This window comes from Chrysochloris asiatica, unplaced genomic scaffold (assembly GCF_000296735.1).
Source record: "Chrysochloris asiatica unplaced genomic scaffold, ChrAsi1.0 scaffold00038, whole genome shotgun sequence".
Lineage (NCBI taxonomy): Eukaryota > Metazoa > Chordata > Mammalia > Afrosoricida > Chrysochloridae > Chrysochloris > Chrysochloris asiatica.
The window spans coordinates 9,827,882-9,840,724 of record NW_006408556.1 but is presented as its reverse complement, the minus strand read 5'-3'; the positions used below and the strand labels follow the sequence as shown (position 1 = coordinate 9,840,724).

Genomic DNA, 12,843 nt, shown 5'->3' with positions numbered 1-12,843 from the left:
TCCTTCGTATTCATCATCTTCCTTATAAATCCCGTTCTAGCATCATTGTCCTTTTTGCCCCCTAAAATTTGTGTGTTTCCATTATTGGAAATCAAGAGTGCCTTAAAGGTATTTTCTTTCTTTCCTTTTCATTTTGTGACTGCATTACTTTATTAGTATTGTTCCTTAAGGTGTCGTGAATCAAACATTTGTCATTGCCTTTCTTTTGTACAGTGTTTTGTACATTTAAACAATTTTCGTACTCATCATTGCATTTGTTCTGATTGTCTTCTAAAAAATAACAACCCTGTCTCAAATAATAAATATGTTATGACTAAGAGTAGACATTTACTAGCTGCTCCTCGGAAACCCTATACAGGGTCGCTATGGGTCGCAACCAACTTGACAGCACTTCGTAACAACAACAACAACAATTGACCAAGCTTTTGGTTACACAATTTTCTTAGTGCTCCAAAGAAATGGATTAGTCAGGGTGATGGTGGGCCACTGTGCCTGATACTTGAGTTGATTCACCTTTCTGTCTTAAGTGGTTTTGACTGACTCCCTCTTCTGTGCTAAAGAATGTTTTACACAGCAGCATCCCTTACTCCTTTGTGTTTCATGTCTTACACACCCCTTTCACTCACCTGTTGAGTCATGGAACTTTTTTTTTTTTTTAATGTAGTGACCTATAGAATATAATTTTAAAATGTATCTTGAGAAAGCCTACCCAGAAAGCCTTGAACCTGATGCCAATACTATGGACAAACAATCTCATTTTGGAAAATGACTTTTCTACATGGAGTCTTCATACTTTAAATGAGAGATTTCAATAAATATCTGCTTAGGAAAAGTATTCAGACTTTCTAAAGATTTAGGTAGGCTTTTACTTGCTTGAGAATATATCTTTTCCCCCATAATCAAGCATCTAAATGAGTCTTAAATAGGAAGTCTTGCCTGTTAGAATGAATTTTATTTCCTGGTGAAAGACAGGACGTCTTTTTTAAAAACCTCTAAATCTAATGACTAACATTTTTATGGTGCATTACAAAATACTTCCATTTCCATTACATCATGCCATTTGATCCTGGCAACAATTTTGTGAGGGAGGCAATTCTGTTTTCCTCATTTTATGTATAAAAAACTAAGATTCCGAAAGCAGTGGCTGGTGATACAACTGGTGAACTGAGTTCAGTTTTGGGCCCAGGTCTTTTGTCACCAAATCTTATGTTTTTCCATTTTTTACACGATCTCTTTATAGATTTGATTCTTGATTTTCCTCACCAGTAACTAGAGGAGTAAATAACCAAGAAAGGACCCAGAGAATGTAATAGCTGTAAGGCTTTGGTTAAGCTGTGTTTTCTGTATGAGATTAGAGAGGGTAGGTGATTTACTCCAAGTCACTTGGCAATTAGTGGCAGAGCTGGGATGAGAACTAAGAAAAAGGCATCAAAGACATGTACTATGTGTGCCTTTTGAAACCACAAGTCTTTTATCAAATGCTGAGTATGTGTTATGGAAGCTTGGGGTTCTTTGAACATGAATTGAATTAGAGCCTTCTTGTGAGCTCTCTGAGAAGACTCAGACCTAGTTCTTTTATCTTGGTCACTAACATTTTATAAATGTTCATAAATATTTGTTGGATGCAGTAAACTGTGTGTTTTAACACACAATCCCAGAGCAATATTTAGGTACTGTGTACTATCATGCCATTGGTTTATCAACAATAATAGCAGGGACTCTCCTGCTCAAATTTGAATATCATTCAAAGATGATCAGAATTTTGATAGCGCACAGAGTTAGTGTTTGCCCCTTGTTTAGTCTCATAAATTTGAGTTCACACACAGTTCAAAGAGGAAAATTACCCAAGTTATACTACCTTATGACTTTTTATCTTAAAAGTACAACTTGTAAACCGTTATAGTGCACATTATAAGTCCGCAGGCAAAGGTCAAGCCATAATTTTACTATGTGTTATTTATTTTTGTGTCCATATTTACAGATTTATTCCATAGATGAAGATGAAAAACTAACATCTAGCTTGGAAATTATCTTACCACGTGATCTGGCAGATGGATTTGTGAATAATAAGCGAGAAAGCTACAAATTTAAGTAAGTTTATCTTTCTCCTTTGCTTTTTTGTTTTATTATTGAACCAACTCTGATACTGGGTTAATGTCTGCTTTGAAGCCACTGAGGAGCTCTGGTGGTACAGTGTGTTAGGCATTGGGCTGCTGACTTGGAGGTGTGTTCAACCCATGACACTGTATCTACCCAAAAGGATTTCCAGCCTAAGGAGCAGCTCACCTCTGTCTACAGGGTAGTTATGAATTGGAATTGACTTGATGGCAGTGAGGGGATGAAGTCCCTGGTACCATTTCCTGTGGTGGATGTAATGTGGTCTCTGTCTCATTTAGCAGATACAACTCAAATTGTCTTTTCAGAGTTGGGCCCAAGGTGGAAAAGAGTGTCTTTCTGTATCCAAGACCATGTTCCAAGACCCCAGCCTTTCTTTACTACGTCGGTTGCTCTGGTTGATCTTTTTTCCTACTTGACCCACTATAGTTTAGCACTTACAAAAAGTTCAGCGCATGACAAAACTTTATAAAGATAAAGAATTCAAGTACAATTTGTGTGCCACATTTTGACGTTGGCAGAGGCACTGTCTCTGCAATGTAAATTCCACATGACCCTCCTGTGTCCTTGCCTACAATCTCTGTCTGTGCAGTCCCGCCTGGTAGTCACAGCCCACATGCGGATCTTGGACATTTGCAATGTGTCTAGTCTGAATTGAGGTGTTGTTGTTGTTGTTGTGTGCCATAGAGTTGGTTCCGACTCATAGAGACCCTGCACAGGGTTTCCGAAGCTGTAAATCTTTACAGGAGCAGAAAGCCTCATCTTTCTCCCGCGGAACAGCTGGTAGTTTCGAACTGCTGACTTTGAGGTTAGCAGCTCAATTCATAACCACTACGCTACCAGAGCTCCTTGAATTGAGGTGTGCTGGGAGTGCAGCTCATAGCTTCACATTTTGATATTTTTATTTAATAAGATTCTGTGATTTTGCAGCAATACTTTTTGACTTACCCACTTATCCATCTCTCCCCCCACCTCCATCCCTTCTTTTTACTGCACTCTTTTCACAATAAAACCAAGCAGAGGCTTCTAGCACTTGGTTGCACAGTGAAGGCACTGCTCCTCTGGTCTTTGTGACTCCTATTGCCTTTCACTACAGTCTAAAGGATTAATTGCTGTTGTTAAGTGCCTTCAAGTCGATTCTGACTCATAGTGACCCTGTATAGGGCTTCCAAGGAGCAGCTGGTGGGTTTGAACCACTAACCTTGTAGTTAGTGGTCCAGGGCTTATTCTGCAGTGCCACACAAGGACTAATGAATACATAATGGATGTTTTGTGAAGGGGGCATTTGCCCATTGACACAGTCATGCCACATACCTTAGCAGGCTGTGCTTTCAGGGCAGCTGGCTTGAATCAGTCTTTATAAAGCGGCACTTTGCTGAAACATTTTATTCCACATGAATCCATTTGATTATTTGAAAAAATTGACCATATCTCTATCTGTTGACTTTTTCCAAAGTAGTCTTTGAACAATGTTGATACAAAAGAGCACATCTAATCTTATGCCTATTGAAATGAAATCATTTATTTCTAAATCTCTAAGTTATGCTTTCAAATCTCTGAGTCAAAAATACTGGCTTTAACATTTAAAACAAAGGAATGGATAATAGTATAGTCCAGAGATGGATATTTAGGCATATACTTATAGGATGCTTTCCCTCCCAAGCAAATTCATTTAATCAATAAAAATATGATATGTATTTATAACTGTGTGCTGTCCTATAGTGACGCATACAACAAATTCCTTCTTTGTGTGCGGGGCGGGGAGTGGGGGGCTTACAATATTACTGGGAAGAGGAAGACAAAGTGATAAGTGCCATGGAGTAAAGTAAGGCAGGGGAGGTGGGTGAGGAGTGTTGGGATGAGAAGGGGCAGAGGGGAGGGATGGGTGCTGTGTCTCATAGAGCAGTCAAGAATGTGCTACAGTAAAGGGGACATTCCAACAAAGATCTGAAGGAGCTAAGGAAGCCAGCCATTCAAATATCTGAGTGATGAAAACTCCAAGCAGAGAGAATAGCAAATGCAAACTCCTGGAGATGGGCAAGTGCTTGGCATGTCTCCGGAACATTCGAGGGGTCTACGTAGCATGAGTCCTGGTGTGGCGCTGTGGGTTAATGTACCAGACTGCAAAACCACTTGAACTGCAAGGTCGGTGGTTCAAACTCACCAGCTGCTCCTTGGAAACCCTATATAGGGTCACTATGGGTTGGAACCGACTTGACAGCACTTAACAACAACAACGTAGCTGGGGTGGAAGAAGCAAGGGGAAGAGGAGAAGGTAGAGCAAAGAGGGAGTTGTGGGAGTTAGGGGTGGGGATGCTCAGATCTTACAGCACTTAGAAGCCATCACAAGGACTTGGGTGTGTGGAGTGTTGGAGCTGAGGAGTGAAATAATCTCACCTGTATTTTATGAGGCTCACTTTTGGGGATATGTGGAAATAGACTGGGGTTAGGGGTAGGGACAAGGAATGCCACTTAGGCTGTTTCACTAACCCAGGCCAGAAATGTCAACACCCATGAAAGCAGCAGTCAAGAAATCAAGCAACGTATTGCATTAGGCAAATCTGCTGCAAAAGACCTCTTTAAAGTATCAAAGAGCAAAGATGTCAGTTCGAGGACTAAGGTACACCTGACCCAGGATGTGGTATTTTCAGCTGCCTCAAATGCATGTGAAAATTGGACAATGAATAGGAAGCCCATAGAACAATCTATGCATTTGAATTATGGTGTTGGCAAAGAATATTCAAAGTACTGTGGGCTGTCAGAACAAACAAATCTGTCTTAGAAAAAGTTCAACCAGAGTGCTCATTGTTGGTTTTGTTGTTTAGTGCTGTTAAGTCAGTTCCGACTCATAGTGCCCTGTATAGAGTTTCCAAGGAGTGACTGGTGGATTTGAACTGCCAGCCTGTGGTTAGCAGAGTGCGCCTTCGAATGGAGGATGTTCAGACTTTGTCTCTCGTTCTTTGGACATGTTGTCAGGATGGATCAGTCCCTAGAGAAGGACATCATGCTTGATAAAGTGGAGAGATAGCAAGAAAAAAAAAAGGAAAACTCCCCCCTCAATGAGCTAGATTGACACAGAGGCAAAAACAATGAACTCAAACATCGCGACAGTTGTGAGGATGACGTAGGACCAGACAGGGTTTTGTTCCGTTGTGCTGTGTGTAGGGGTCATTGTGAGTTGGAACCAACTCGACAGCACCTAACAATAACAAGGCCAGAAATAATGTCAGCTGGAAGCAGGGTGGTAGTAGTGGAAATGTTTAGAAATAGTTGGATTTGGATGTAATGGGAAAGACACAGCTGATAGGATTTCTTGTTGAGTTGGATATAGAGTGTTATAACAAGATGGCCCAAGATGAACATTTAGCAGGATGGAACTGCCAGTTCCTGGTTTGAGGAACAAAGGAACCCTGGGAGTTCTGTGGGTTAAACATTGGGCTTCTAACCTCAAGTTTGGCAGTTCAAACCCTGTGTAAGAAAGGTGAGGCTGTCTGCTCCAATAAAGTCTTGGAAACCCTAAGGAACATTTTTTAGGGTCCCTATGAGTCAGAATTGACTCAGTGGCAATGAGTTTGGTTTCTGGTTTGGGGTAAGAAATACTGTAGAGAGAACAGGCTTGGAGAAGGGAAGAGATCAGAATATGCTAAGTTTGAAATGGATTTTAGAAAAAGGCTATTCAACGTCCTCATAAATGAAAGGGCCTCTTAAGAATCCAGAAATCTAAGTTATGTCACAAAGAATGTTATTGATTAGCTTCAGGAACTTCAGGAAATTACTTTGTCTCCGTGGGCCTCCACTTCTTCCTCTGTAAAAGATTAGACAGAATTTATTAAAATCTCGTCTAACTCGGTGATTTTATTTCTCGCCTCAGTGGTTTTCAGAAGATTGCTGATCATAACGCCTTTTCAGATCATGTGGAACTACATTGTAAAAAATAAAATACTTTGTGATGGTGCTGCTTGATGTTTAATACACATTATATGATTTACTGTAAACACTGGTGCTTAAATATTCATTTCTAAAATGTGTGTGTGGGGGGGAGCCAATAAACGAGGCAATCTCAAGTGTTTGTAGTTCTATTGCCTGTTATTTTAAATAGAAGAGAATGTCATTTTTTTCAAGGAATTCAATATGCTTTATAAAATTACATTTTGCCAAATTTAAACCTTGTTAGAAGTGCCTGGTACATGGTAGGTACTCAATACAGATTTGTGGAATGAATAGGTCTATTAATGAATGAAAAGGCTATAATTAATTTTGGGTAAAGGACGCTTCAGGATAGATTTTGTGTTTGATTCAGTGCCTTTTAAAAAACTCTTACCATCTGTTCGGTTTCAACCAAACGCAACCCAAGGCTGAGTAGAACTGAAGAACAGAGTAGAACTATCCCATAGGATTTCCAAGACTGTAAATCTGTATGGAAGCAGACTGACACATCTTTCTCCCACGGAGTTGCTGGGTTCAAACCACCAACCTTTAGGTTAGCTGCCATGAAATTAACCACTGCATCACCAGAGGCCCCTTTTCTGTTTATTGTTGTTAAATGCTGTCGAGTTGGTTCCAACTTATAGTGACCCTGTGTAGGTTTCTATGGAGCAGCTGGTGGGTTTGAACCACCCATCTTTTCCGTTTAGTATATATAATTCCTTTTGCTTAACAAAGGGTGGCTAATTCTAAGGAAGAATCAATAATTGATTTGCTCAGTCATCACCAACTGGGTAGAGAAGCAAACCAGCTGTGTCTTCATCCTCCTCCAAGGCACTGCTAAGAGTCTGTGCTCAGATCTCATCGTAGACATGGCTCTGAGGAACACTTGGGCAGCCACAGCGCCTGATATGTCAGTGTAAGTATCGGAAGGCTTTGATGGGTGTCCTGGGCACAGTAAACTCACAGCAAACATTGCTGTCTAAATATAATCTTAACTACTAAATGTCACAGCATCCAGAGTATCTTAGAATCTCTTTTCAATCTGCTCTCATGTATTTGTCTCTCCAAAAAGGGGTGAGGGGGCATGGAAGAGGGAGGATTGATCCGCTATAAAGATCCTTTTGAGTTCGTGTTGACTAAAGACAATGAATTTCATTCCATTTCATATTTCAAATTCAGCTCCAGACATCCTTCTGAACTCCTCAGTGGTAAAATGATCCTCCATTTCACTTTTTTAATTGAACATGTGGTCTGTTCACTAAACTAGGCAGCCACATACATCAAAGGCTCTCCTCAACTACTCAGAAAGCTGCGTAGGAGCAGGGTTTGTTTTGAAGTTTTTACTTTAAAGTTTATTTTTTATTTTAAAAAATTAAAAATCTGCAGGAAAGGTGGATCAAAAGTTACAAATCTTTTGTGAGAGATTGAACAACCGTTAATATTTTGCCCCATTTGCTTCTCTATTTCTCTCTCTTGGCCTGCCTCCCTTTCTTTTTCCTTCCTTGGCACTCCCTTCTTTTCTATCTTCCTTTTAGTAGAAACATGTTTCCATGAGACCATCCTGGTAACATCTCCCTACCCTGTGCCATGACCCTGTACTAAACTGCATTAGAAAGGCCCTTAGAGGAGAATGAACTTGACACCCTATCACCTCCCCACATCCCTAGCCATTGCCAATCTGATACAGACTTCTCTCCGCACGGCCTATCTATCTTCATTCATGTTTTGACTTTTGACGAGTGGTCAGCAAAAGAAAACTCACAAAACCATCCTGAGAATTGAGTGGCCAATAAACATTAGGATGCAGTACCAAACTAGTGGAAAATTTCAATTCAGATTTTTAAAATTAACTTTGACAATCCTGTATCTCACAGTTACTTTCCTTTTTTTTTTTTTACAAAAGGTCAGACATCAAGTTCTTGGACTGCTTGTATCCTGTTCTTGGGTTTCCATTTCATGTAGTTATCGAGATTGGAATTTGATGCCAATTGTAGACACTATCCCTCTGGAGAGCTACACACACACACACACACACACAGAGTTTATTATTTGGTTCAAAGCCGCTGCAGTTTTTCAGAGGGGTTTATTGTGCAGAGCTTGTCAAAGCAATACTGTTTACCAACCATTTGTGTACAGGAGTACAACAGCTCAGTGTGGTTAGGATTATAGGACAAACATTGTGTTAAGTTAGGTAAGCCCAGTGATGTAAATACGGGCTAATTTACAATGCAGACAAACAAGATCCATTAATGCAATAGTGTTTGAAAGCTCAACTTTGAAATACGTATCATTTTAACATTTGCAGATTTCAAAGAATTTTTGATCAGGATACAAAACAAGAGACTGTTTTTGAAAGCATTGCCAAACCGGTCGCTGAAAGGTAAGATTTCCCGGGTTTTGTTCCTTGGGTAAGTGATGCTACATCTTGCATTCATTGCTCAGATAGTTGGGTTAGTGTGCATCAGTATATCAATCATATCCTCAGACCACAGAGCATGTAATGTTGATAGGATTCATCTTCGGTTTAAATAGCCCTTGAGTGATTTACAAATGACTCATACCTAGTGCATTTAGATTCGGAGCCTCAAAACAAACTAATGAGATGGACAGAATAGCTAATATTACTCCCATTAAAAAAAAAAAAAAAGATATGTCTACAAGGCATCGGACATATCTTTTTTTGCATCAGACTGCAAAGCCATTTGAACTGCAAGGTCGGCGGTTCAAGCTCACCAGTCACTCTTTGGAAACCCTATACAGGGTCGCTATTGGTCAGAACCGACTCGACGGCACTTCACAACACAACAAGACATCAGAGATGACATGCCATAGTTCAGGGTTGTGGAGCTATTTGTGGTAGAGTCTTATGTGACTTTCTAACTGTTAAGAAGACCAATGTTCTTTCCTCAATATAGTGTTTCAAACATGTTTTGGTGGTAAAGCATGAGGTAAGCACCTGGGATGCTTAATGAAGCATGGCCCAGTGTGACTTTACCTCAGTGTAATAACTAAGTGGCCCTTAGCGTCATAGGTCCCTTTTGTTTCTGTATAACCAGATAGTTGCAGGCTGCTGACGATTAGAATCAGACTCACATGAGAAAACAGGACAAAGCAGAGCGCCAGTTTACTAATATAGAATGCAGGCCCCCAAACCCTTCAATAAAAGCACTCTCCTCCTGTAAGAAATCTATATGGCAAACTGCCACTAGGGGTCCTGGGATCATTTGGATGATTGTGGAGACCTAAGAGCCTCCAGATATAACCATTTACATGATGAAAATTAAAATAATATATATGTATACCAAGTTTTAAAGTCCAATAATCAGTATATCCTTCTACTTGAACTTTGCTGAAAACATGTGTCTGTATTTTGTCTGTCTTTTTGGAACCTTTGATTGTTCAGAAGGAAACGAGTCCTGGGCCAACTCCTATCAGAGAGGCTAGACCACCCAGCCCCTCAGTCTCGGGCTGCTGTAACAAAGGATCCAGGAAAACGGGATTTGTTTCGTTCACTAGCTAGACAAAGGCTTCCAACTGCATGACAACATGGGCCATGTTACTATATCTGCAAGTTCTTAGTGAAGGACCATTTGGAGTAGAGCACAGACCAGAGCCTTCTAATGGTGCAATCAACAGGTGTTCATTACCTACAGAATAAACAGGACAGGGATGAATAGAACAGTGCCCATTATCACCAACCTGAATTCCCAAAGTTAGACTCCTATTCTGAGGATTACATCAAATCCAGGCAACCCTCGTTCACATCTTGAAGGAGAAGGCCTTGGATCCTTTCTCCCTGGATTAAATGACTAATCGGACAGCCACATCTATGTGCCACATGGCTTGTTGAGACAATAGGTCGGGAGGAAGGCAATAAAGGGGGCTAATAAGAGGTAAAAAAAAAAAATCACACACACCAATCTATTGCTATTGAGTCCATTCTGACTTATAGCGACTGTATAGGCAGAGCAGAACTGTCCCATAGGTTTCCAACGCTCCATCTTTATGGAAGCAAGACTGCCGTATCTTTCTCCTGTGGAGTGGCTGGTGGGTTTGACCTTGCAGTCAGTAGGCATGTACTTCCCCACTGCACCACCTGGACTCTTTAATAAAAGATGTTGCTAAGTGTTGTCAAGTTGAAAGGTCGTAATAGAGATGGAGGCTCTCTCAGGCAATGGGTACCACTTATTGTTCCTCCTCAGAGTAGGCTGGGGATACTGGCACAAGAGGACAGGTTTTCCTACTTCACCCCACTAAGATAGAGGTCTTGGTTTCTTCAGAGAGTCATCATCTCCCCACAAAACACAGATTTCATGTCCATTAGCAACTTGGGAGATGTGAGGGTACATCCAGCCAAGATTTCAAGATTTCAGAAGTTAAAGGCAAGAGCATTTTTATTCCAGAACCTCAAATTGGTTCTAGTGGGTCATGTTGTTACCAATAAAACATATTCCTCATTGTCTTTTTCAGTTTTTCACCTTGAGTTCCTTTCCCCTTGAAATTATTTTGCTGTTTTTTTGTTGTTTTCCCCCCGTTGTTAGTTCTATCTGGTTTATCTTTCTCTATGTCTTGATTAAACTGCCCTGGTATAATTTGTTTTAAATATTGTTGTTGATGTTAAGTGACATCTAGTCGATTCTGACTCATAGCGACCATGTATATGGTTTCCGAGAAGCAGCTGGTGGGTTTGAACCACTGACCTTGTGGTTCGCAGTCCAGTGCTTATCCTACTGCCCCATTCCAGGAGTCTTGTTTCTGATATGGAACTGGCAAATAGAATATAGCTGGTTGAGTTCATTTCCAGACCTGAAGGGTGACTAAGGACCTCAAACGCAGGAGTGTTACCAGTCTCTGTCCAGTCCTGGTGTGGCATTGTGGGTTAATGTGCTGGACGGCGAGGTCGGTTTGAACTACAAGATCAGCGGTTCAAGCTCACCAGCTGCTCCTCAAAAATTCTATACAGGGTTCCTGTGAGTTGGAACCGACTTGAAGGCACTTAACAACAACAACATTCAATTTTCAGTCAAACAATAGACAGAGGTATAAGGGGATCAATAATATTAGTGAGATACGCTCACCTTAGAATAATCCACCTTCTGAAATCAAAAGAGCAGCATTTACCCAAGGACAAAGTTCAGAAGGGATAGGAAAGAAGGAGGCATGGAAACAGGAAACACAAGGAGGGAGTAAGATAAGTGATGTTACATTGTGCAGATTGCAGTCAGTGAGATGAAGCAAAATGTGTATATGTTGTTGAAAACTGACCTGCTCTGTAAATCGTCACCCAGTATAGTTCACAATGAAAAGTTCAAAAGGAAAAAAGAATATAGTTGAAGTTTGCCTTTTCAGCCTAACTCAGATTCCTTGATCTTTTATTAGTGATTTTAAACTGTTTATATTTATTGTGATTACTGTAACATTGTGGAGCTCTTCTGCTGAAATTATTTTTTCTACTTATCATGGATTCTGTGTTTTGTTCTTTCTTGCTTTGTGTTTGTGACCTTTTGTTGCCATGTTTTCTATCAAGTTATTCATTCTACATCAACACTTCTAGTGCCTATGTTAAGGGTTTGCATCCAGGTATTCAAGTTTATCTATATTTTCCTCACCATCTGAATTTGGTCTACTCGTCCCCCTTAACCAATCAAGACCCTTAATACACTTTTACTTTGCCTCTCCTAATCCCCCACCATTTCCAGTGTTGAGGTCAACTGAAATTTCATTCTTCATTGTTATTTATCATTTTTATTATCAGCATTTATGTAACTTTGAGTGATACTGACTTCTTTGCCCATCTCTGTTTCCTATACTCTTAGCTATTTTCTTGATTCATTTTCAGTTTTGCTGATGATTATCCATTAGCAGTTTTTCAGAGCGAGTTCAAGAGTGGGGAACTTTCTGAAGCCTCTTTGTCCCTTCACATACAATGGTAGTTTTATTGGGTATAGAATTCTAGGTTGGAAATTCTCTCCTCCCATCTTTTAAGATATTGCTCCATTATTTCTTTGAATACAACATTACCAAAAAGATTTCAGTGTCAATCTGATCACTATTATTGTCATTATTGCTTTTAGGAAATACTAGATTTTACTTTCTGGGAAATGTTAGAGTTTGTGTTTTTCTCCTTTATTCTTATTTTTATGAAATTTCACATCAGTGAACTTAAGTATACATTTTATCATGTATTCTTTTTATCTCTTATTGAGCCAATTGAATTAATATTTAAGCTAAAGATCATCAGATTGATAATTTATTTGATAGTTTTTTGTTTTGTTTTTAAATCATTTTCTTCCCTCAAGTATATCCATTCTTTTTTCTGGAACTTCTGTTAAAAATTGGAACTACCAGTTATATTCTTCAAATGTTTTAAATATCCATGAGTGGTTCTTACTTCTTCAATCTTTGGTCCTGAGTTCTGGAAGAATCTGTCAGCTCAGTTTCTAGTATAGTACTTTGTTTTTCAGCATTGTCCATTCGTTATTTGGCCTGTCTCTTAAATTCTTGATTTTTACAGCTCTAGTTTATATTCTTTTGAAATAAAAAAACAGTCTATTCTCTATGCAAAAGACTGAAACAAGACCTTCACCTCACACCATATACAAAAACCAACTCAACATGGGTTAAGGACCTAAATGTGAATCCCAGAATTATGAAGGCCATCAATGAAAAACTCGGGACAAATGTGAGGGCACTAATTATGAGAATACATGGACTACAAAACATTTTGAAAACCATACAAACAAAAATAGATAAAATAGATGAGTGGGACATACTAAAAATTAAAAACTTATATACATCAAA

General features: G+C 39.5%; 1 protein-coding gene across 1 annotated transcript in view; it reads left to right on the top strand.

Annotated features, from left to right (window-relative positions):
* KIF6 (kinesin family member 6) overlaps positions 1-12,843 on the top strand; it is a 512,465-nt gene that overhangs the window by 3,244 nt on the left and 496,378 nt on the right. Inside the window, exons 2-3 of the mRNA XM_006860583.1 lie at positions 1,982-2,091; positions 8,348-8,422. Of these exons, the coding sequence (XP_006860645.1) occupies positions 1,982-2,091; positions 8,348-8,422 (185 nt within the window). The remainder of the gene's footprint in view (positions 1-1,981; positions 2,092-8,347; positions 8,423-12,843) is intronic.